The sequence below is a fragment of the Psammomys obesus genome, unplaced genomic scaffold (genome assembly GCF_907164565.1).
Source record: "Psammomys obesus unplaced genomic scaffold, mPsaObe1.curated_primary_1811, whole genome shotgun sequence".
NCBI classification, from domain to species: Eukaryota; Metazoa; Chordata; class Mammalia; order Rodentia; family Muridae; genus Psammomys; species Psammomys obesus.
In genome coordinates this window covers 4590538-4614117 of record NW_026596046.1, presented here as the reverse complement: position 1 = coordinate 4614117, position 23580 = coordinate 4590538, and the positions used below count along the sequence as shown (strand labels likewise).

The following is a 23580-nucleotide window of genomic DNA, read 5'->3' as shown; positions in this document are numbered from 1 at the left end:
TGCCAGGATGCTCTGGGCACTGGCACTGGAGATGGTCAAGAGTCTCATTCCCACAAGGTTCAATGTGCTTGGATAACTGCATGCTAGGCCTCCAATGCTGCACTAAAGATGACTCGGGCACAGGTGCTTCCGGGGAGGTAACACCTGACACGGAGCACGGGGCTTCAGGGGACTCTGAGTGGGGAGGAGAAGGCTCTGACCTCAGTCATTGCCTCTGGTTACATGTATTCTAGAGGGGTTAGAAAGAGTTCCATGGGGAGACATGGAGAATTCTTCTCCTCCAAGAGCTTTAAGAACTGCCTGCTGTTGAAATGAATGCTTCAAGCGACGGAGGAGATACAGGACTGAGATAAGAAAGCTTACGAGCGACAGAATATCATTGGCTGCCAGACAGTCTGGGAACTCCGAGGAAGATAAGTGAATTGAATTATTGAAATCAAAAGAGTTAAAGGACCCCAGGCCTGAATGCTATGGATTTAAGTGACTCTGACATTTAAACAGGCAGCACTGGGGACACTTCTTAAACAACCTGGGTTAAACCAGGACTAAAGACGAGAAATAAAAAGGCAGCAGGGCAACTAGCTAGGAAAAGCTGGCGGCGGCCCATGGAAGGAACTCTAAGGTTAAGCCAGGATGCTTCTGGGGTCATCTGAGGATGGGGTGGAAAAGGGTGTGTCTCCCACAGGTGGCCTAGGGTCAGCACCAGCCCTTGCTTGTGGATGCTGTTATCTCTGGCATGTTTGCTTTGGTAGCACAACTGATAGCCTCATGAAGCTCCCGTGGGACCATACGGAGGGCGATGGTGCCTGCCTCATGGCGTTTCTAATAAATGGTTTTGTGGCAAATGAGATTTAGCTGAGACCGAATTCTTATATTGTCACTGCAGCAAAAACTCCATCTAATGTGAGTTTCTTAGAAGGCGTCAAAGCGCTGGGGGCCGGAGGAAAATAGAGGAGAATGCTTCACCTGGAACAAAGCTGAGCATATAACTCAGGATGCACGCGGATGACTGCAAAATGAAAGCCAATAAAATGAATGAAATCTCTGCTCCACTCTGCATAAAATCTGTGCCCGGAGACATCTGTGCTGTAATCTCGGTGGGGGAACTATAATGCATGCAAAATTGTTTATGGCACTCTTTCCCTCTTTGACTAAAACGCTGGAAATAAGTGGAGATGGTTACAGAGAACTGAAGTTCTGTTTTATCGCACTGTGCCCAGATCTGTCCCCACCCCTCTCCAAGGCCTCTCCATCTTTATGGTGCTGCATTTTAGCTTAATTCTGAAGCAAAAGTGGAGTTTCAAGGCAAGCCAGCTCATGAGCTGCTCAACACCCTTTATTTCTTGTCTAAAAGCAGTCACGGCATGGCTATGTTTTCAAGGCCGGGAGAGCCAGCCGCTGGCTCAGAGTGGGTCTTTGCAGTTTTGGGTTTTAATTTAAAAAACTGTTGGTGTCAGGTACAGAGCAAACATCTTACAGAGTAGGGTGGTATTACTGAATTCACATCAGTGGGCAGCCATCACTCCCTTCTATCTCTGGAACATTTTTCATTTCCTCCAACTTGCACTTCTGTACTCATTAAACAGTAACTCCTCATTCTTCCTCTTCAGCCCTGTGGGAGGCCGGGAGAACCACTGTGTTTTTATAGTCTGTTTCCCCCCTAGGTCCTACATGGGAGACAAACACTCTACCCCCCGAGCTACACTTTAAGCCCCTTGCCTTTGAATTTTACTCTGTAATAAATCCGGAAACCCATGAAGCTACAGAACTCCCCAAATTTCAAGAGAGCTGGCCTATTCACCTTGGTGACCGTGCATGTGAATGTCCAATGAAACAAAAGTCTTGGCAGCTTACCCACGCAGGTGTGGCAGGTGTGATGGCACTCCCCACATCTGATGAGCTCAGAGTCAAAGTAGGTGCCCGGTTCACAGTCTGGAATGCAGCTGCCCCGTGCGAGGCTGGTAAAAAGAAAGAGGCCAGTTTCCACGTCTGTTCCAAAAATCTAATTAAATTATAATCTGTCCTCAAACGCTTTTCACAGGAGGAAATGAAAGTTATCAGAGCACAGCACATTGTGTGGCTGAAGGTTCCCAGCTAATGAGAGCTGGAAAAGCCATCCTGGAGCCTGCTGGAGTCCTGGGACCTCCAGCCTGGTGCCCGAGGTCAAAGCTTCCAGCTTTCTTCCGCTCTGCCACGGCTTCTCTCTAAAACTTTTTCTGAAACCAAAATCAGAGATCCTCTTCCCCCACCGCTCCCCTGGAGAACTGGAGCAGTTGCTGCTGTGGTGAGCTAGTTCCAGCTTACCAGTCTGAGTCCCCAAAAGGTCTGCATTTGTGTGTGTGAGGGGTTATTAGACACAAGGTTGATTTTCAGTCCTGGATCTGCTCTGGTTTCTTCCTCACTTAGAACTCTGATTTACACGAAGTTGAGACAAGATCCCCTCCTGGCAGCTGTTAGCCTGCTACATGTGTTTCTTCCTTCCTTTCTCAGCCCGTCAGTACCTGCAGGCCCTTCCCTTAGCCAGGCATCCTAGCAAGGCATCATGGACACACACTGAGCTCTACCACCCATGCAGGACCTGGCTTTGCCACTTCCCAGCTGTGCAACCCCAGGCAAGCCAGCAGACCCCATTTCCTTGTGGTAATTGGTTCCTACAGCCTGAAAGACTCACCGAGCAAATACATACAACTGTTTGGGGTCTGGCCCGCAACAGTGTAAATAAATGCCACCTGCTACGATTTCTTCTGTTTCTGGGGTTGCACTGTGTGTGATGTACACATTTGAAATGGGTTGGCCAAGAAACAGATTGAGCAAGGGCTCCGGAGTGCAGCTGTCCGTTCCAGAAAGTCCTGCTCTGACGTGATTTACAATTAGAAATGGATATTGAGTCCTCATACTGGCACCCAGCGCCAGAACTCTCTAGAATCAATAGTGATAACTGTCATTTTGCATGCTACTGTACTAGGATGACGGGAGCTGGGGCTCTTCAGCAGCTTCAGGGTGGGGTGACTGGTTCTCAGCTGAACAGACCATTGATCAGAGAGCAGGGGTTTCCAGTCTCACCACCCCAACCTCAGAGGAGGTGAAAGAGACTGAAGGTGGGACTGGTCACCAACGGCCAATAATGTTAACATTAGCTCAGACCTCCATAATGGACTCTCCATGGCAACTCCAAAAGAGATGACTTAGAGTTTCCAGGTTTATTAACAAGAACATATACAACCCAGGAGGCTGAGGCAGGGGGACTGCCATGAGTTCAAGGCTTATTTTGGCTACAAAGAACACATCCATCTACCTGCTGCATTCCTCCACAGGAATGGAAGGTCCTATGCTCTTGACTCTGCTCTATCTATAAGATTTCATTCACTTCCTTGGTAACACCTGTGCAACAAATGACTAAAGCAAGAAAAACGTCTCTCTGCTCTGGGAGGAGGTGAAGTAGCAAAGCAATCAAACCCAAGAAGTGGCTGAGGGAACTCCGACAGCTAGCCGGAAGCCAGGATGGTTCGACCTGGGGGTCTGAGACTAGCTTCAGAAGTGGGGCCAGCGTTGGGAACCGAGTTCTCAACTTGTGGGATATGATAAACCCAGCTGTGGGTGAATAGGTGTCAGAATTAAGTTAGGCTTATGGGGTAAGCAGCAGGTGTCTGCCCACCCAGGCTTGGATGGCCAGAGTGTAAGTGTGCTGTGCTGCATCTGTAGGGTAGAAGGCGGCCCCACCCCCATGTTTTGCACCTCCATCCAGTGTGGTGATGCCCACAGGGTCGCAATCTCCTCTCCACGGATGGCAGATGCTCGCCTGGGACTCTTCCTCACTGTGATGCCAGGGCCACCCCACAGGGCGGTTAAATCATGTTTGTAACAGCTGACACTTCCCTGTGAACCCCTCCAGTGTTTATCCCCCTAAAGAGATGGCTGGCCAGGAGGCAGCTCGGCTGTTCTCTCACAGCTGTGACGTGACAGCAATGATTTGAAGTCACAGCTGAAGAGGATATTGGGCAATAAAAGGAAGCTTTCTGTGGATTATGGCTGGCAATGTTTCCCTGCTTTGGTGTGCTCCTCTGTGAAAGCTTATTATTACGGCAGCCATCACACCTGCCGAGCGACTGCTGCCTGCCTGAGAGGCTCTCTTACTCTTCCCACAGGACATAGAGATAGGTGCCTTGACCTGCCCCTAGAAGCCTGGCAGGTGTGGCTGCTGGGTCACGTGTGTCAATAGGTGGCAGAGGAGAGAGGCTCAGTGTTCTGACCTATGAACATCTGAATGATTAAGAGCCTAACATCCCCCCCCCCAAAAAAAAAGGGAGCCTGAGATCACCACCAGTCCTGTGCCAGAAAACTCAGATAGGGAGCTAGCCTGAGACAACCACCAGTCCAGTGCAGCACAGGCCTGGAGTGGGGCAGACCATGCCCAAGATGACCTCTGCCAAGTGCCATAATTCATGAGTGGCAGGGCATAGCACTCCTGAGACAACCCCAGACACTCAGAGACCCTGGGTACCTCTAAGAGGAGCAAGTAAGTGGTGGAGAAATAGAAGAGAAAGAGAAACAGAAGGATATGGGCACAATGAAGAGAGGCAGAGCTGGAGACTCGAGGGTAGTGAGGAACAGCCTGATGTGAGCAGCCAGTGACGCCACCTAGGACCATGGTGCGGTCCTGGCCTGTGCTGCCACAGGGGCCACGTCTGGGTCTGGGCCACGAATTAGCTGAGGTCTGTTACCACCAAATGCTAGGCAGATGCCCCTGGTCTGGTCTGCTGCCCAGGAACATCTTGATGTCTGAGGGCTGTGCAGATCTGGCCCCACCCCTTACCTGGGCATCATGGGATCATGAGAGCAGGAGAGTGGCCCTGCCCTTCACCAGCTGCAGCACCAGGAAGAGCGGTCCCTGCACCTTGCCTGGGCAGCACAGTAGAGCTGACCCTGGTGTGTGTGTGGGGTAATCCAGCCCTATGGCCATGAGCATGGGAGAGATGGCTCCACCACTTGTCTTCTCTGCCTTGACAAGGGGGAAGAAGAGATTACCTCCCCACTTCTTGTCCCTTGCCATCTATGGCAGGCAGGAAGGCTGGCTGGGAGGTCACCAGAGCATGAGAGTTGGCCTTCCTCCTCACCTGTTGCAGCACTTGGGAGAGCAGGCCCTGCACCTGACCTGGGCATCACAGTGGCCCTGGATGTGGGGGTTGTGGTTGAGCTGGCCCCAAGGGTGTGCGTATGGGAGAGCCAGTCCTGCCTCTTGTCTGCTAGGCAATGGTACAGATTAAGGAGAGATGCCCTCTTCCCCTCCCTTATCTCTGGCCATCCACAGCAGGCAGGACAGCTGGCCCCCAGGGGTCAGGATGGGGAGGAACTAGCCATGTCCCTCACCAGCTGCAACACTCAAAAGAGTGGGCCCAGCACCTTACCTGGGCAGCAGGGTAGAGCTGGCCCTGGTTTCGGGGGTGGCTGGTGAGCCAGCCCTGAGGTCTGAGAGTGAGAAGCCAGCAGGCTGGCCAGCTTGGAGATCTATCAGACCCAGATCCAGACCTTTGAGTTGTCTTATCCCCTCATACTGTATCAACGAGCTGCTGGAGTGCAGGAAACAGCTGGTCCTAGAGATCCAAAACTACAAAATCTCCATGACACAGGGCAATAAGAGAATATCTGAGAGGAGTCCCCGTGAAGTTCCAGGAGTGAGAGAGTAGCAGAAGCCAGAGGCCTTGTACCAGACCAACGAATTATTGTAATGAAGATTCGCAAGCAAAGAAGTGTGGACAACAGGGTATGCTGTGGGACACAAGGTGACACACTAAAGCTTCTATGGAGATTTTTTTTCTCTGTTGGCGAAGAGGATGCAAGGATGAAGGATGGGAGGAGATGGATGTGACTGGGGTACATGATGTGAAATTTACAACCAATAAAGTTAAAAAAAAAAGTTATCTTTGACCCCTTGGCACTTTTCCTCTGGGAAATAGATTCCAGGAAGTTGGATCCATGGAGTCTTCCATCCTTTACAACTTCAGCTAGTATCGCAGGGTTTGAGGGTCCATAGCATGACACACCTGTGCTAGAGGGGTCCAGGATATTCAAGCTGGCCTCTCCCAGCCCCCAGCCATGGCCTCTATTAAAATGTTTCCTTTTCCTCAGCTTAGTTCCCTTTGGGGAAATATCTTCCTGGGCCAGTAGATCCTGGGTCTTCTGCATCTAGTCCTGCCTTGTCTAGCCAACAGGTTTAAGGAGCAGCAAGTATGATGTGCCACTTTAGAAGGTCTTGCTTTCCCTTCCTGATCTGAAAGATAGGACAGGATAGATGCAATGTCGCCAAGGCAGTCACGTGGACCCTTCTGGGAAAGTCATTGATCTCCCCTGCATGAAAACTGTGAGTAACAGCAATGACTTCATAGTTGCTCGAACGGTAGAATGGGGAAATGCTGGTGGGGACACTTTCAGTGGGAGAAGATGCACTCCAAGTCTCGTCCACTGTTCCAGGCTCTCTATGAGTTCAGTCATTCTTCACTAACGGGCTCGGTGGATTCTAGACTCAGGGGCAGCGGGAGGAGTGGCTGAGCCCCTTGAGCGGGAAGTAGCCTTGTGGTGCCTCCCGGTGCCCCTGCTGCTCTCTGGCTGGACCACGCGGGCATCTGCTGGAAATACAGACACTGAGGCTTCACGTGGCCTCACTGTCATTTGGGCAGAAACCCCAGAGGTTCCTGTGTCCTGCTGACTCCTTCCCTTCCCTTCCCTTCCCTTCCCTTCCCTTCCCTTTCTTTCCAAGGAGACCATGGTGTTATTTCTTCTACATGTCTATAGCTTACTTTTAATACATATTTTCTAAACTTTCGGATAGTCATTGGTAATATGCATATCATGTCACTAAATGTCATTTAGTTGCATTAAATGACTTAACAAAAGAATTCAAAAATTGTTTGAAATTTCCTTAACCTAGCAAATGTGTTTTTTGTTTGTTTGTTTGTTTTGTTTTAATGCTGAGCTTTATAGGGCCGAGTTCTTTGGAACCGGAAGGATCAAGAAACTATGGGACATCCTCAGGGAGTCCAGTTCACTGTCTGGGATGAACAGGGAAAAAGCTGAGGTGGAGATGAAGAGGAGAAGGAAGAGGATAGCCAGGAGGGAGGGTGGGCCAGCCCCTGCAGCTGTGGCCTGAGCCAGGAGGGGAGCCGGAGGAGAGGGGTGCACTGTTGCAAAGGGAAGTGGCAGAAGCTCCCTAGGAGTTCCCTGACCTCCCAGCAGCAAACCTTTGTATCTGATGCCTTCAAGTGTTGCTTTAACCACTTCTGCAAACCTGGCCTAAAATGTGGAGATCCTGGCCATCCTCCAGTTTCTCTTTTTCAACAGTCCCTGACTCAACAGCCAGGACTCTCTAGGCTCCAGGCCTTTGACAGTTTCACTCTCGGGAAAAGAAGCAAACTCCAGAGGAAGCAAACTCAGTGTGGATCCTATCTCCCCGCCCCGCCCTGTCCAGGTGGGCAGCCTCACCTGAATCCTTCCTTGCACATAGTGCACTTCTCAGGTTCATCCACACACTTTTGACAGCTTGGGTGGCACTTGAGGCAGAGTCTCTGGCCTGGAGAAGGGCGGGAAGACAGCAAGCAAATCTTTACGAACCTTCAGAGTACCCTGGAGGCCACTGGCCCCTCTCCCAGTGGGGCAGGCCTTTCTCCTCCCTAAGCAGCTTCTGGGTCACTCCAAGCCCCACTTGCTTTCCATGCTCTGAGGCCTCACTTGTGTCAGGGCCTCATCAAACCCCCGCTTGTGTCACTGCTACATGCCAGGCCTGTGAGCTGAGGGGCCTTGCTAGACCTCTGCACAGCCTCCTTAGGACCCAAGGGTGGCATTCCATGCACTCAGCTGGTGCTCAGCAAGGACAGTGGTGAAGGACGGTTGACCTGGCCAGGCAAGGCGAGGAAGCTGCATGAGTGTGGCTGGCAGCCTTGGCAGGTAGGTGTCTGCAAAGCGCAGGAAATATGTCTATAAAACTTGTCATTCCCCCTCTAACAGAGTCTTTCCTTGATGGCTTGATACGTCTTTAAACATTTCCTGGCTCTTTCTCCCCAGGGCTAACAGCCATGGTGTGATAGGCCACAGGTTGGGTCAGTGCCGGGGTGAGAACGGTAGGGATGGGTCCGGGTACTACCTGCAAGGTCTGTGAAGTCCTCGGCTCATTTGAGAGCTGTTGTCACCTGTCCATTTAGCACAAACCTTCTGGCAGAGCGAGACTAAAACATATGCCAAGTTCCTGCCCATCCATCCCACATGTCTTCCTGCGACAGAACAGCAGGATGGCTGGCTTCCCCACTCTGAGTCTGAGTCCCACCTCTGTCATTGCTAGCTAGGGGCTTCTTAGTCCATTTCAACCTCAAGATAAGGAAAACAGTGGCCCCCTCTTAGGGGTGCGGTCACTACTGTGAAGCGCCACACTGAGACTACCCAGGCCTCCTAGGACCAGGCTCCCACCTGGCAGGGTCCTCGGCATCCTCCAGAGGACTGCATCTAAATCTCAAGGGGAGCCCAGGGGTACTTGCTATGAGTTTCACTCTCGCGATTAGGTAAACCTGTGCTGAAACTCACAGCACCATCTTTTCTGGGTGAGAAATGACAAGACAGGTGGCAGAGTGTCCTCTTTTGATGTCTCAAATGAGGCTGAGCCACGGACGAGCTGCTTTTTCTGCATCCTGTCCTCAACAGAAATGAATTCCACTGTGCGGGACTCATTTCAACAATGCTTTGGCTGAGTGTGTGGCAGGCTTCAGCTGCTTATGAGTGCTATGATTTCACACTTCCAGCCCTTGGCCTGGTAAAAAGGTCCTTGATAAGGCCTTAAAGGAACCCAGGAAATCATCCCAGAACAGGGGAGCACAGCCCAGAAAGGGGAGGGGAGAATCCATCCATTCTTGTGTCTGGACAATGCACTTACTTTCTTCAGCATAAAGTCCAGCAGGACAGAGCGTCACGCAAGTGTTCGTTTCCTGGTGGTGATAGAACCCACGACGACAAGACAGGCACTGTGTTGGGCTCCGGCCCATGCATGTCTCACATCCCTTATGGCACCGACGGCAGCGTCTTGCTGCTGTGTCCCCAAAATAGCCCAAGGGGCACTCGCTCACACACTTCCTGTGGGAGCAAGTGGAGGTGAGGATCTCTTGGTTTCAGTCCAACCCTGTGCCCAACCCTGTGTGGCTCTTCATGGGCCGAGGCCGCATAGCTAGGTGGGTGAAAGGTTGAGGATTTGGGATCCCAGGGGGAAGGTTAAACCACAAATAAGTTCCCCTGGGTTTGCTGCCTGGAGCTGGGGGCATCCTAGGTACAAACAGGGAGATCTGAAGACCAGGAATCCATTTATAGAAGCTGGGCCTGATGGCCCATGGCTATGATCCCAACACTTGGCTGAGGCAGGAGGCCTCTGAGCTTGAAGTAAGTTTGGGCTATACATGGAGACCTTGTCTAAACAAAACAAAACAAAGCAGGACTTCTTTCCTGTTCTAAGGACCCATTTGGTTTTCTGCAAGCAAACCAAATTTTTGCTTTGACTGGGAATTTTTGTTTTGTTTAGTTTTTCGGGACTGGGTTTCTCTGTGTAGACCTGGCTGTTCTGGAACTCACTCTGTAGCTAGCCTGGAACTCAAGAGCTCCACCTGCCCCTGCTTCCTGAGCACTGGGATTAGAGGTGTGTGCCACCATCATGCTGGGCCTCACTTGGAATTTCCGCCTGGATCAAATCCTACTTTGGTGCCTGTGTAGAACAAGTGTGGTGGGTAGCGAATGACATTACAGACCAATGCCCTTGTCCAGAGCTGGCGGGGGGGGGGGGGGGGGGCGTTCCATGTCTGGGGTGGGGACTGCAGAAACAGCAATAGCTGCATCTCACCTCCACTGTGGACAGCACACCCCTGCCTGGCCTGCCTGGCCCTCATGCACATGCGTGACAAGGTACATCTGCCATCCGGACCAAGGTACATCTGCCATCTGCATGTGCCTGGCATGGAAGGCCAAGGTGACAGCACTTTGGCCTTCCATGCCAGGCACATGCAGAATGTGGCACTGCTCAGGAAGGTGTGAGCATTGAATAAATACAAAGGAGGGCAGCTTCAAGCCTGTAAGGGACTGGTCCGAGGGTCTGAGGCCTGCAGACTCCCCACAGAGGGGACAGACTGATCTGAGACAATTGGCCACAGGCTGGGTGTCAGGTCAGGTCTGTCAGAGCCCTCCTTCAGGGAACAGGAAGTCTCACAGACTTTCTAGGGAACCACCAGGAAACCCACAACCAGCTGCAGCCTGCTCAAGAGCCAGGTCACCCTGCTGGTCACCCTGTGGGTCCTCTGAGGCCCACAGTACAAGGTTCTTGAATCACACTTGGCCACAATCCTCTGTGAGCATTGTCCTATGTGTACTCAGTATGATCCAGTATGGAGGCAGAACAATTCCTAAGCACGGCCAACAAAGTGGCTGACTTCCCATCTTTTCACAGTGGACTTGTATTACTTGATTAGAACCAAGATACTAAACCTTTTTTTTATGCAAAGCTGTTCGTTCACTTTGCTGCAATCTCTTTGTTGAGGGTTGTACAGTTCAACGTGGCCACCTTAGCGCTATGACATGGGGCTCGAGGGCATGCAGATATCAGCTCCAGCCACTTGTTACCTGCTTGTCTTGGCGTTCCCCAGGCTGAAGTGGACACAGTTCAAACACTGGTCTGCATTGGGGCCATCGCAGCCTTTGTCACCGCACTCGGGATGGCACACACCTTAAAGACACAAGCACTTCTTTTCACCCAGAGAGATGCTTTCTCCATCCAATTCAGTCCCATGGGTCCCTTTGTCAGGTCACCTAGGAAACTTCCTCTAAGAGTGGTGTCTTGCAGAAGCTACCATACCAGAGAGCTGCTCATGGGATGTGGTCCCAGGTGGGGCCAGAGTCTAGCTGTCCTGACCCTCTAGGGAAGAAAGACATGAGAGCAAGTAATAGTCATTGGTGGTAGGGAGGAACCAAGGCCAGTGAAGAGATGGGAACTGAGATCCTAGATAGGAGGCATTAGAGCCATTGTGATGGGACCAGTCACCTTGCTATATGCACTGCAAGAAACAAAGCAATGCAGTTGGGTGTTTGGGCTGTGACAGAGCAGCATGAATTATGACAGAAGAGGGTGGAGGAGGAATCTCTCCATTTCCACACCTGGTGCACCTGGTGTTACACAAAATGGAAGGGGGCAGGAACAGTGGGAACATGGCACTGGGTGAAGCCCATGATGACTTTGGGCTGAGCTCCTTCCTGCAGCCTTTGTGTGTGTGTGCACACACAGTTTCCCTCACCCTAGCTGTCAACAGTACGACACCAACACTTTCCCTCAAGTCTCCTCAGGTGACTTGAATTCTAACTGTTGGTTCCATGTTGTTGGAAAAGCCATCTAGACATACAGGGAGCTCCACAAATTCCAGAAAACTGTCACTTTCTAGGTCCTTCTCCAGGGCCACACAGGGCTGGGCCAGGCTTAATCATCTGCCTCCTCAGCCACAGTGGGCATGATTGCAGATAGATCCTGCTTCTCAGTGCTGAAACCAGCCTGAGGGGACTCCCGAGTTTCCCACCATTTTGCTTCTCCTGTGCACAAACAGGGAAAGCATCCTGAAGGTTGGAGAAGAGGCAGGGAGGGGCTGGGGGGGGCCACATGGATAGCTTCTGGGATGGCTTCTGAGAAGGAGAAAGCCTTCTGCTAAGTTTGTGTTGGCAGAGGGTGGAGTGAGTTCAGAAGCAAAGTGGAGTTGACTTTGCTGGCCACAGGAATTTAGTCGGGAACATGAACACAAAAGCCCCCATTCTCCCAGACCACAATGGGCTTTGCTGAGGAGCACAAAGCCCTCTTCATTGTGCCTCTCTGCCTGAAGGCCCTCCCAGGTTAGAGTTTGCTTTCCTCCCTGAGCTTCACCTTTGTTGAGATCTCCCAGTTTTCACTGTGGCTCTCCACCTGTGCTGAGGTATCCCCTAGGGTGTTCCAAATAGCTTTTCTAAGTGGCTGCTGGCCTACTCTCTGTTCTAGATAGACATGCCTGTTACTTGTAAAACTTAGCACCTAAGCCACGTCCTCACCCTGTCTCCTAAGACTGTTTATTATTTTGGAGTTTCTTGTTGGCATCACCCAGAGTCAGTTATGGAGAAGCCTCTACTCCTTACTCCATCACACTATTGTTTGGCCACGCCAACCAGGCATGGTGACATTCTGCTAGGGCCCTGTTGATCAGTCACTTAAGGGCTTGCCTTTTGTCTTTTGTACAACTTTCTCTGTAAGACCCTGAAGGCAACAGTGCAACCAGCCTGGTAGAAAGGAAGACAAGTCTGGGGAGAAGCGTCTCTCAACCTGACTGTGAGATCACTGCAATGAAGGGCTCCGAAGAAATGACACATCCCCTGGAACTCATGCTGGAAGAAAGGAAAAGCAATATCCAGAGAGGGTGTAGTGAGAATTTCGGTTTCTTTAAAAACACAGAAATATTGTCAGGATATGGTTTTTGTTTTAATCCCAGGTGTGGGGATGTGGGGCTGATTTGCAGCAGCTGACCATGATTTGCCTTGTACTCAAGCAGAGGGTGATTTTGCCAGTTGTAGAGTTTCTGTGATTGTGTGACATACAGAATTCTGGGGATTTTTTTTCAGAGGGTATATAAATGTTAGGACCCTGAGAGGTAGTGGTTGGTTGGTGTTGGTTGCGGGTTGTTAAGTAATCATGCACAAAGAAGAAACAAGAAAAAATTAGATATGCTGATGGCAATGATCAAACTTGCCCTAAGGAGCCTGATGCCCCTACTCAACAGGAAGTGGTCTAATGATAACGTCGCCCCCTTTCTGACCCCTGACTTTATTCAGGATCTCTTTCCTTTCCTCTCTACCCTTTTTCCTTTCATATCTAGTATTAAAGGGTTGAAACGGAAGAAGAAAAGGGGTGGAGAAGGGTGGAAGAAAGAAGAACCCGCAAAGTTGCAAAGACCGGCTACAAGGGGGAACGTGTCAACAGAGACAGATTTACAGCTTGTGAGACCAACTTATGAGATTGAAACCCAGACAATGACAGGTCAGTGGTGTACAGAACCATGACTTGACCAGCACTGCTTCTGTGTGCACATTCCTAGACCTCTATCTAAACTTTAGTCTCACTTCAGGACCTTGAACATGGACTTGGGGTGGGTGGTGGGGTCAGAGGATTTCCTTGCCTCCTTTCCTAATGTGGCCACATTAAAAAAATCTCCCTTTCCTGCGTTTTACTATTAATTTGGTTCCTTTAATTGGCTTCTTAAGGCTAGGGAGTCAAACTTGGCTTCTTAAAGTACAAATTATGTCCCCAAGTTCAGTAACAATTTCCCCCATCTTAGAAAGATTAAGCGTGGTGGGGGAACAGTATCACGAGCCCCATTTCCTCACAGACAGAATAGGTCAGACAGGATGAGGCCTAGCTTGCCCAATGCAAACACCTGGGATGTATTTGTGTGGAAGAGGTGCTAAGTAGTGTTAACTGGTGGCTGAACGTGACAGAATGGGTGAAGGGAGAGTAGGACAATGGTAGATGTCCTCACCATCTCTAGGCAGAATGTCCTAGCAAGTCCCTAAACAGAGATGGTCTTGGACTGGGCCTTCCTCAGCACTGGCCCATGGGATGTTGATGTCACTTGTCACCTTCACCTGTCCCTGCCTCTCGGGCCTTCCCACAGTGGGAAGTTTCATCATGCATCTCTAGGAGAGATGGCTGTGTCTACATGACAGCCAGGGCAGCAATCAGCCCTCAGCTGGAGAGGCTGGGATATGACATGTCTATCCAAGAGCAGCTAACAAAGTCATAAACCAAACAATCAACCAGCATGTGGCTTCCTGAGTGGTTTTAAAAGCTAAAGCTCAAGCTTCACCTCACTCACCAACCATGCTGAATCAGATCCACCTGGCTGGCCATCTTCCCCCCAATCACCTCTTCCCTCCCAGGAATGCTGGGGTCCAGCTGTAGCTCATTCTCTCCGTGAGCATGTTTTTGTATTGCAATCTGTAATTATGTCTGCTTAGCGTCTCTCCTCAATTAGCTGAAAGTGACTCCGAGGCCTGGCTTCCTGAGCGCGCTATGGGGCACACAGAGCAGACACTCCCAGCAAAAGGAGTGCTTTAATGCTCTCAACAGCTTGGCTAACAGCAGATCACAACCCCATGAGCTTAACCAACACAGGCTAATGAAAAGCCATTTTTCAGTCCTTCGTGAGACAAACCCTGGGTTGAAAAAAACAAACCTGAATCAATGAATTAGGAAAGCAACTTGGGATCCTCTGCCTTCCTTCTTCCACTTCATCCCTTCTATCTCTCTTTTCTCCTTTCTTTCCAAGACTAGGGATTGAATCCCGGGCTGCACAGGAGCCACATAGGTGCTCCATCACTGAGCAATATTGCCTGTACATATGTTTGTGAGACAGAAAGTCTGCAAGTTACCAGGCTGGCTTTGAATTTACTCTGCAGCCTGGGTAAGCCTTGAACTTACCTCAGACAATCCCCCAGCCCAAGTTCCTGAGATTATAGGCTTGTGCCATGAGGCCCATTCATTTTCCTCGCTCAATGGCTACTTCTTTCCCCACGACAGGCTTCCCTCCATTCCCACAAAAATTTGGGCACAAACTTATATACCCTCCACCCCATGTCCTGCCTACCTCCTCTCTGGGCTCAGGTCTACCAGCTTCCCAGGTACACCCTACCTGGAGTGTCCTATTTATCTGCTTAGGGGTATAGACTTCAGAGCCCCCCACATCTGCTGAGCCTGGTCTCTCAGGTGGGGCCAGCCCAGGGTCTGCTTTTCAGTCAAGTATCCTGAATGAGTTCTGGGGGTGGTGGTGGGGTCCGCCTGCACTGCCACCACCAGATGGCTCTGTCACTGTAGGCTGGCCCTCACTCCAAGCTGTTCATTCTTAGTATCCCACTCATGTCTTTCCTGGGCTTCATCCTGCCTACTGAGGCTGCCGCCCTCGCTTCCGGCAGGCCTTCTGGTCCCTAGTCTTCTTGTTCTCTAGTCCACCACCCCACTTGCTGATGTCATTGCTCATACTCCCTTTACCCCACACTCCAGAGCAGCCTTAGTCTACCTCTCATCTCACCTGGAGACTAGCCCTGCTGCCTGGCTCTGGCCAGAGGCACAGTCTAGTTTGGAGTTGGCCCTAAATGTTTATGAGCTGGAATCTTGGTCCTCAGCGGGATGGCGCTGGGGTTTGGAAACCTCCTAGTGTGATGACTAACTTTGGCTGTCAAATGGGCTGAGGGATGCTTAGGACATAACTTCTGTACACTTCTGTGTGTGTCTCTAAGTATACTTCCAGAGGGGACTGGATCAATGATGCTTCAGGTGTGGTAAAAAATTCAGCTATTTATGTATTAAAAACGTTGGCAGATTTGGGAAGGTGGTAGAACCATGGAAGGCGGGGCCTTGCTGGAGTGTCACTAGGGCATTGGCTTCTTCCTGTCTGTCTTCTCTTTCCCGTTTGCCATCAGTGAGCATCTCACCTTCTCTATCTTTCCTCTTTTACCTCCTCTATTTCTTGTCCCAGGGAGCACTGTCCCGCCACCTTCCATGTCTGCCTCTCGGCCCATGCTGCTGGTCTCTGGGACCACTGCTTCATCGGACTCTCTTTCTTAATATGGTAACCACTCTCTTGTGTATAAGGTCCAGGTGACACCAATGACAGTCTGGACGTCACCACAAATGTTTAGCTTATCAATGACCAGTTTTTTCATGTTCTAAAAGCACAATCTGTGAACCCTTCCCCCTTGCCCTTTCTTGGGACTCTACAGTGGCCAGCTGTTCCTCGATCCTCCTGCCTGGCCACTCATACCACATACCATGGCATCACACTCTGGCCTGCCTCTGTGACTGGGTTGCCCTCCCAGTTTCTCCCTAGACCACAGGGAGCTTTCCCAAGAGCCAGAAACACATTTTATTCCCACGGAAAACTCTTACTTCATCCAGGCCATGCCAGGTAGGGACCAAGTAACTCTGAGAGCAGAACGACACTGAGGAGAAGATGCCAGTATGCGTGGCTGGAGTCAGTAGCAGATTTGGGGGGGGGGGGCAGGAAAGCAGCTTTTTATTAATAATTACTGAATCTTGCCATGGTTTATAAATCACAAGGGAAAACAGCAGATTAGTCCATACATAATTCAATGCTCCGTTTTAAAGGAATGGCAGAAGAAATTTAAAATGGAATCGGCCAGGGTTTGTGCTTGATTTGTATTGGTGGAATTTTCCATTTAGTTATCCATATTTTGAGATATCACCCATCGTTTGTCAGGTAGCTAGGACATTTAACTAAGAAAAATATGCCCAACCAGAAACACCCAATGCCACACAATTGCTGTGGGGTGGCTCATAGGAAAATGAAGTGCTTCAAGCCAACAAATAGCATCTGCTCAGAGGCTGGAGGTGTCCAAAGACATCTTTGGGTTACTGCGGCTCCTAGTTACCTTGTGAATGAGCCAGCGATTTAGAGACAGAGGCCAAGGGGAGAGCTGCAGAAGCCTCAGTGCCAGTGAGCTTTAGAAAATGTTTTTGCATAGCATCAATCTGTACTGATTCATCTCTTGACAGCCTCTCCTGGGGACCAGCCCTGAAGAGTGGTCCCTTCTCAACCACCAGCTCCTTTCTTGGAAACAAGCTCATGGAAGCCAAGCTTCCTTCTCATTTCTGGTTGCTCACAGTGGATGATGGACTTGAAAGAGTCAGGATGCTGAGTCCTGGGGTAAGGGGGCAACGCTGGAGCTAGCTAACTAACCCAGGGCAAAGCCCAGTTCTGGTTGGGCATATACAAAAGAGCTCAGTGGCCCGGCCTGAAAGGTCAGAGAGTACTTACTGGTTTGAAGTATACTTACTGGTCTGTAAAGTATTAGGAGAGCCTTTGATGGAAGGAGCTGTGTGAGTGCAAATTACTGTCATTATTACAACTTCCAGGCAAGAGAAGACTTACAACTAAAACCCCACCTGAAAAAAGCCCCACCTTTGAGAGCTACAGTGGAAAACGAAGTTGCGAGGGTAACCCTCTCCTCTCATTCAGGTCCATTACCTGTGTACTCTTCATCATCTACAGGAGTCTCTGCCTCGAGTGGTGGCCCAGCAGCCTTGGCAGGATCCAGCACTGGGACTGCCAGCTCCAGCATCCGTGAGCGAGACTGATGGGAACTGAAGGTACGGTATGGGTGCTCCGCTGTGCCGTATAAAACGAGGCTCCATTCTTTCAGCTTTCCTGGAAGGCACCAAAACGACGCTTATCCCCCACAGCTCTGGATGCACCTGCAGGCTGCCGAGCCTGTGCAGCAGCCTCCTCTCAGCACCCATAAGAACATCGGATGCTGCCAGGCTTCTACCCCTACAGTAGACTCCTGGTGCTTGCTTCACTTCCCACACACCTGCTGAGCAGGTGTGCTGGCTATTCTTGGGTGTCAACTTGACTACACCTGGAATTAACTAAAACCCATGTGGCTTGGCACACCTGTAAGGGACCCTTCCTAAATTAAATCATTTAAAGTGTTCCTACTTTTAACCTGGATCTTTTGGTGTGGTGAAATACATCTTTAATTTGGACATTTTGATCTGGAAAGACCCACCTTTAATGTGGGCCACAGTCTCTGTTGACAGAATATATAAAGGGTATGTATGGAAGAAGGAGGCTTGCTTTCTTGGCCTGCTTGTTCTTGCTTTTCCTGGCACGTCCATTCCTTCACTGGCATTAGAGTCTACTTCTGCAGGATTCTGGTGTGTACAGAAGACCAGCTAAGACATCTAGCCTTGTGGACTGAACAATTACTGAATTCTCAGACCTTCCATTGGAAGACAGCCATTGTTGGACGAGCTGGACCACAGCCTATAAGCCATTTTTAATGACTCCACTTTTCATATATAGTCACTCATTCTCTAAGTCCTGTTCCTCTAGAGAACCCTGACTAACACAGATTTTGGTACCAGAAGTGGTTCTAGAGCAACAGAAGTATAAGGATGAACTTTTTAAGTATCTGGAATAGGCTTTCAAATTTAATACCTGTGGCTACTGAGGGCTCTTCAAACACTGAAGCCGCTCCAGTCCTTGAAGCTCTCCCAGAAGGTTAGGGAGTACTGAAAGCCCATGACGTGAACCACTTTACAAACTTAAGGAGGCAAATGCATTTGATTGATTCGACCTTGCAAGACCTGAACTACAACAGATCTCACACACACACAAAAAAACAACAACAAAACCTCTCCTAAGGGTGCCTAGCCCCATGGGTTTTAGCTCATTCCACAGGTAATCAAATCTCCCACCCAGAGTAGCCACACTACAAGTCTACCCTTTTTTGACTTCACACATAATCATATCTTTTTATGTCTCTTCTTTACCTAGAGGGCCCCCATGTTTCTTGGGATCTCCCAAAATCAGCATTAGTTTAGAACCCAGTATCCAACAGCCCCTGGAAAGTCTGATTCTTTCCTTTCTCCTAGTAAAAGGTCATAGGTCCCTCTGGGGAAAGACTGGAGAAAGGTCAACAGTAGAACTCCTGGGTAATTCATCAAGGTCCTCAGGGGAAATGGGTGTTCTAGGTCTGCAAACCAGCTCAAGTCTGGAAATTAGTTCATAGGCCAAGATTCCCTTTTGCCATGGTCCAATATAGAATTTATTTCATTTGAGATTTTTTTTTTTTTTTTTTTACTTTCACAGATAAAACAAAAATTCAGTAGGCTTATCTATTTCATTCCTGGAAGCACCATGGTTGATTAGCCAGTACCATAGGCCCGTAAGGGTCATGCCATGACCAAAATCCCAGCACAGAGGATTCATGCTCATCAATGTACCGCACACCCCTGCGAACCCCTGACATTTTAGAAGAGCCGTAGGCCTGGGTGAGTGATAACCAGGACTGGCCTGCAGCTCACGAGGCCACAGTCTGGTCGTCTGTCTCATGGGTCTGTAACTGTGTTGTTTGTTTTTATTTTTTGGGCAAGTCCTAAGGTGACAGATCCCAAACTGCCTGCTATCCTTTTAAATGTGTCCCCTCCAAAGTCCAAATGTTGAAAACACAATCCCCCAATTCATAATAATAACATTTGGAGGTGTGTTTGGGAAAATAACTAGAAGTAGATCATCTAATGAGGGCCAGGCCCCATGATGGCATTCGGAGATGTGTAAGGAGAAGAAGCCAGAGCAGAGCAGAGCTAGCACACAAGCTCTGACTCACCATGGCGTACCTTCCTCTACATTATGATGAAGCAAAAAGGTTTCACAGAGGCTGGTGGCATGTTCTTGGATTTCCCAGCTTCTACAACCATGAACCAAGCAAACCTGTAATCATCGTAAATGACTCAGCCTCAAGTATTTTCTTATAGCCACAGAAGACAGAATTAGGCCCTGCCCCATGTCAGACCCTGCGCTGCCTGAGGCTGGCATGGCCTGGGAAGCATTAGAGGATGCATACAGGCAGGGTCCTGAGGAAGCAGACCTTTTTCTAGTACATGGACTTCCAAAGGGTCCAGCTCCTTTATACACACTGTGACTGAGCCCATATACATGCTTCATAGGTGCACATTGGACGGTGGCCCCGAATACCTCACACAGCTCCGGAAAGCCCAGTCACGGCAATGACTTTATCTATCCCAAACTCCTTAGGATCAAATTAAAGCTATATTTCAAACCGCAAAGGAGTCTGGGCTCTTTAACTACTGAGTGAGGGACCGTGATTACAGAGCGACTCTGGTGACTGAAGGACAGAGCCCAAGGACTCTGTAAACTATAATTTAGCCAAGAGTTATTTCAGTCCTATAGGATGTCTCCAAAAAACACCCACAAAAACCCAACTCACTGAAATTAGAGTCCTATTTTGGGAGATAGTTTCAGTCAGACAAACAAAAGGAGCGGTTCTGTCCTCAGGATCAATCGAGTCCAATGTGGAGGAGGAAACAGAGGAAAGCCTTCCCAGGAACTGCCCTGTGGGAGGGGCAGAAGGAAGGCTGCCACTCAGGAATGGAAGGGAGACTTCATTTTTATTACAGGCCCTTAGACTGATTTTCTTAAAACCATAAGCAGCCACCGTATTTCCTGTTCACATATATAAATTCTAACAAAACAAAACAAAACCCACAAGCACCCCCCACACACACACACACAAAGCAGACACATGTCAAAGAAGAAACAGCAGAGAGCAGGAGGTGCACGTGGTGTCTATGTTTCCAACTAAGACAGGCAAATGGACACCCAGCTACAAAGACAGGAGAGAGTCTCCCTGCCAGAGGGTGTGAGCCCCATGCTCACACCGCACGAGGAACTGTTCGCAGCCCTGGGGACTGAACATCTAGGAAGCCCTCTACCACTGAGCCATAAAAACCAAGCCCAAGAGTTAGCATGTGTGTCCACGTGTGTGAGCATGTATGCGTGTGGGCTCAGAGTCCGGAGTGCCACACTAGGCATCTTGCTTGGCCGCTCCCACCCCGCCCGTGCCACGTTTCTATCTGAGGTAGGCTCTCACCGAACTGGGAGCCTGGCTAGCAAGCTCCAGGGAGCTGTCTGCCTCTGCCCTCCCCATGGCTAGGTGTCAGGCGTGCCTGCACCACCTGGCTTTTAGGTGGGCAGGTGGGCATTCGAACTCAGGTGCTTGTGCTTACACAGCCAGGACTTCTGTGACAGAGCCGCCTCCTCAGCATCTCTTGAGCGTTTTGTCCTTATCCGAGCACATATGAACACATAGGCTGCCCCACTCTCTTTGTCAACACACCAGCTCACCCCCATTGTGCCCCACTTTTTCCACTAGCTGTGCACCACAAAGGCTATTAATGGTGAGAGGGGGTGTTACTCACATGGTCCCCCATGGGTGAGCACTTGCGTTGCTTCTGAACTGGTAAAATCGCACACGGTGCTTTGACCTTTGGGTCACACAAGGAGGGATACAGTGAGGCAGACAGACAGCGTGCACCCTGGCTCTGCCCTCTACAAGCTAGGTGACATTTAGGATGGTTGCTTCGTCTCTGTTCTTTAGCCTCTGCATCTACAGAGGAGTGAAAACGATTCAGTGCCTCAGAATACCAGCTGGCAAAGGGGAACTGCCACCAAGGTACTGTACAAGTGAACTCGGGCGAAATGTCCTTTCTTTTTCTTCCTTTTGAGACAGGGTTTCTCTGTGTAACAAGTCCTGGAACTCACTTTATACCCAAGCTGCCTTTGCCTCCCAAGTGCTGGGATTAAAGGCATGCGTCACCGTGGCCGGCTGAACACGTCATGTTTGGATCTTGTTTTGAGGTAGGGTCTCAGTGGACCCATCTCCTTGGGCCTTCTTCATGCTGGGATTACAGACGAGCCCCACCATGCTCAGCTCACTTCATGCCTTCCTAGGTGTACACGCAGGCTACCTTCTAGGAAGTGCAAACGGGTATTAAGAGGAGCTGGTCCCCTCACAGCCCGAGACTGTCAGCACAACAACTCTAAGCGGTTAACCTTGCAACGCTGTACTTCGAGAAGCTGAGCAGCTTTTCAAGTGATTACGAGCCAAATGCTTTTCCAATTCGGTAAGAACCGCAAGCAGTTTAAAAGCAAGGGAATTGAACTGTGTGCTCGGAACAAATGGTGGGTCTTCAAAGATGTGTCAAAGCACAACCGAAGCAGCATCGGCAGTGAGCCAAGGGGAATAGGAGGTGTTTTGCTCACACCCGCTTTGTAGTTCTGTTCCTTAAATCTGCAAGATATTTATGAGCACCTCTGAGGCAGTATGCTCAGAAATCATGGAGCTGGGTAGTAGGAATCCAGGAAAAAGAGTTTGCAGGGGGAAGGAAGTAGGACCACAGGACTGCATGTGCCCCCAACAATACAATTGGCATGATTTCCACAACCTGCCCTAAGTTACCTATCAATTTTGAATGCATTTCTCCCCCCTCTCTTTTTGTACTTTGATGCTCTTTTCACTTTCTTGCCTTCATAAGGCATGTAGACAACTGTTTCAGGGGTTGGATAGATGGCCTAGTGGTTAAGAGGGCTTGTTGCTCTTGTAGAGGAGCCAAGTTGGCTTCCCAGAACCATGTCATGTGGCTCATAGCTGCCTATATTCAGAGGATCTGACGCCCTCTTCTGGCCTCCACAGCACTTGCACTCATGTGTATACACTCATGTGTATACACACATATACACATATAATGAAATAAATCTTAAGAAAGAACACTATTCCACACGTATGGCAAAAAGTACAGGGCATAAAACATGAAAGGTATTTGAAGATAGCTCTTTTAAAAAGTCATTTTATGCTACTTGCAGAAGACATGTTATTAAATATTGATGCATATAAGAAGGGAAATAAAAGTCATTCATAAATGCTTTGGCATGTGTTTTTTTCAGGTTACTTTATGCCTATGTATTCCCATGCATGTGCATTTGTAGATCTTGGCCCTCTTTCGGGCAAAGCATTTGGCCAGGAGGTATGAGTCCTCAGGATCTCCAGCAAGCCTGTGCAAGTTCACTGTGACAAAGACTACTAGGACTACACTGCTGTTTCCAGAAGGGGCCTCAAATATTCCCAGTCTGTATGTATTCTTTGGCTGTTTTCACTTTGGATTCCTGAGGTCACAGAAGAAGATAGTCAAATCCACCTGCTTACACACTGGGGCTGGCACTGACAGCATGGTGCCTCTAGGTGCCCACAGTGGAGCTATAATTTCCAGACCATAATTGCCAGGAGCCAAGGATAATCCCTGGCTAATGCCACTGGAGGCTGCCAGTCGTCTGCTTCATCATCCAGTATCTTCCCAGTGCATTTCCCCGGGATGAACTAAATTCCCAACAAGCAAACAGGATTATTCCTCTTTTTAAAGAAAGAACCAGTATTAACAGAGGACTGGGGCTAAGCTCTCCAGTAGGAAAGTGCCAGCAGCAATGAAGCTTTTCTTTGCCCTGACTTTTGAAGTAAGCCTTCAAGATCCCAGGAAAGGGAGGGATTTATAACTGGAGACCACACTGGGCATGGTGGAAAGGGGAGAGCTTCCTTCAGATTACAACTGTGAGCTAAGAGTTTGAACTCCTAGCTTTTCCTGCCTATACAAGAAGTCATTAACAACTGGGACTCTATTAAATCTCCCACGCTCCCAGACTTAACACATAAAGGAAGAAACACAGTAAAGGAAGAAAGAGCTAGAAAATCAAGTATGTAAGTTCCAGTTTGATGCCTCAGTGAATTTTTCCCCCTTCTGGGGTCCAGGAAAATAGTCACAGAGTTTAAGCACAAAGCTTTTGGTGAAGAAAATGAGGAAGGCTACCTGGATCTAGTTGAAGGAAGAGGAGGCAGGAGGATCACGACTTCAAGGCCTGCCTGAGCTACACATTAGCTGGGCAGTGGTGGTGCACGCCTTTAATCCCAGCACTAGGGAGGCAGAAGCAGGCAGAACTCTGAATTTGAGGCCAGCCTGGTCTACAGAACAAGTTCTAGGACAACCAGGGCTACACAAAGAAACCTTGTCTCAAAAAACTAAAAAAAAAAAAAAAAAAAAAGAACACCTTAGGTTACTTTTATGATGTGTGAATTATAACTCAAAAAGTCTGTTATCCAAAATACTGTGTATATATTATATTATACCCACAG

At 49.4% G+C, this 23580-nt stretch overlaps 1 protein-coding gene and 1 pseudogene across 1 annotated transcript in view; one reads left to right on the top strand and one right to left on the bottom strand.

Annotated features, from left to right (window-relative positions):
- Pcsk6 (proprotein convertase subtilisin/kexin type 6) overlaps positions 1-23580 on the bottom strand; it is a gene marked incomplete at its 5' end in the record, with an annotated part of 183756 nt that overhangs the window by 9916 nt on the left and 150260 nt on the right. The window contains 6 exons of the mRNA XM_055623317.1: positions 1855-1958; positions 7477-7564; positions 8915-9111; positions 10639-10741; positions 16873-16911; positions 17064-17243. Coding sequence (XP_055479292.1) covers positions 1855-1958; positions 7477-7564; positions 8915-9111; positions 10639-10741; positions 16873-16911; positions 17064-17243 — 711 coding nt within the window. The remainder of the gene's footprint in view (positions 1-1854; positions 1959-7476; positions 7565-8914; positions 9112-10638; positions 10742-16872; positions 16912-17063; positions 17244-23580) is intronic.
- Positions 4168-4284, top strand: LOC129688776 (small nucleolar RNA SNORA17; annotated as a pseudogene).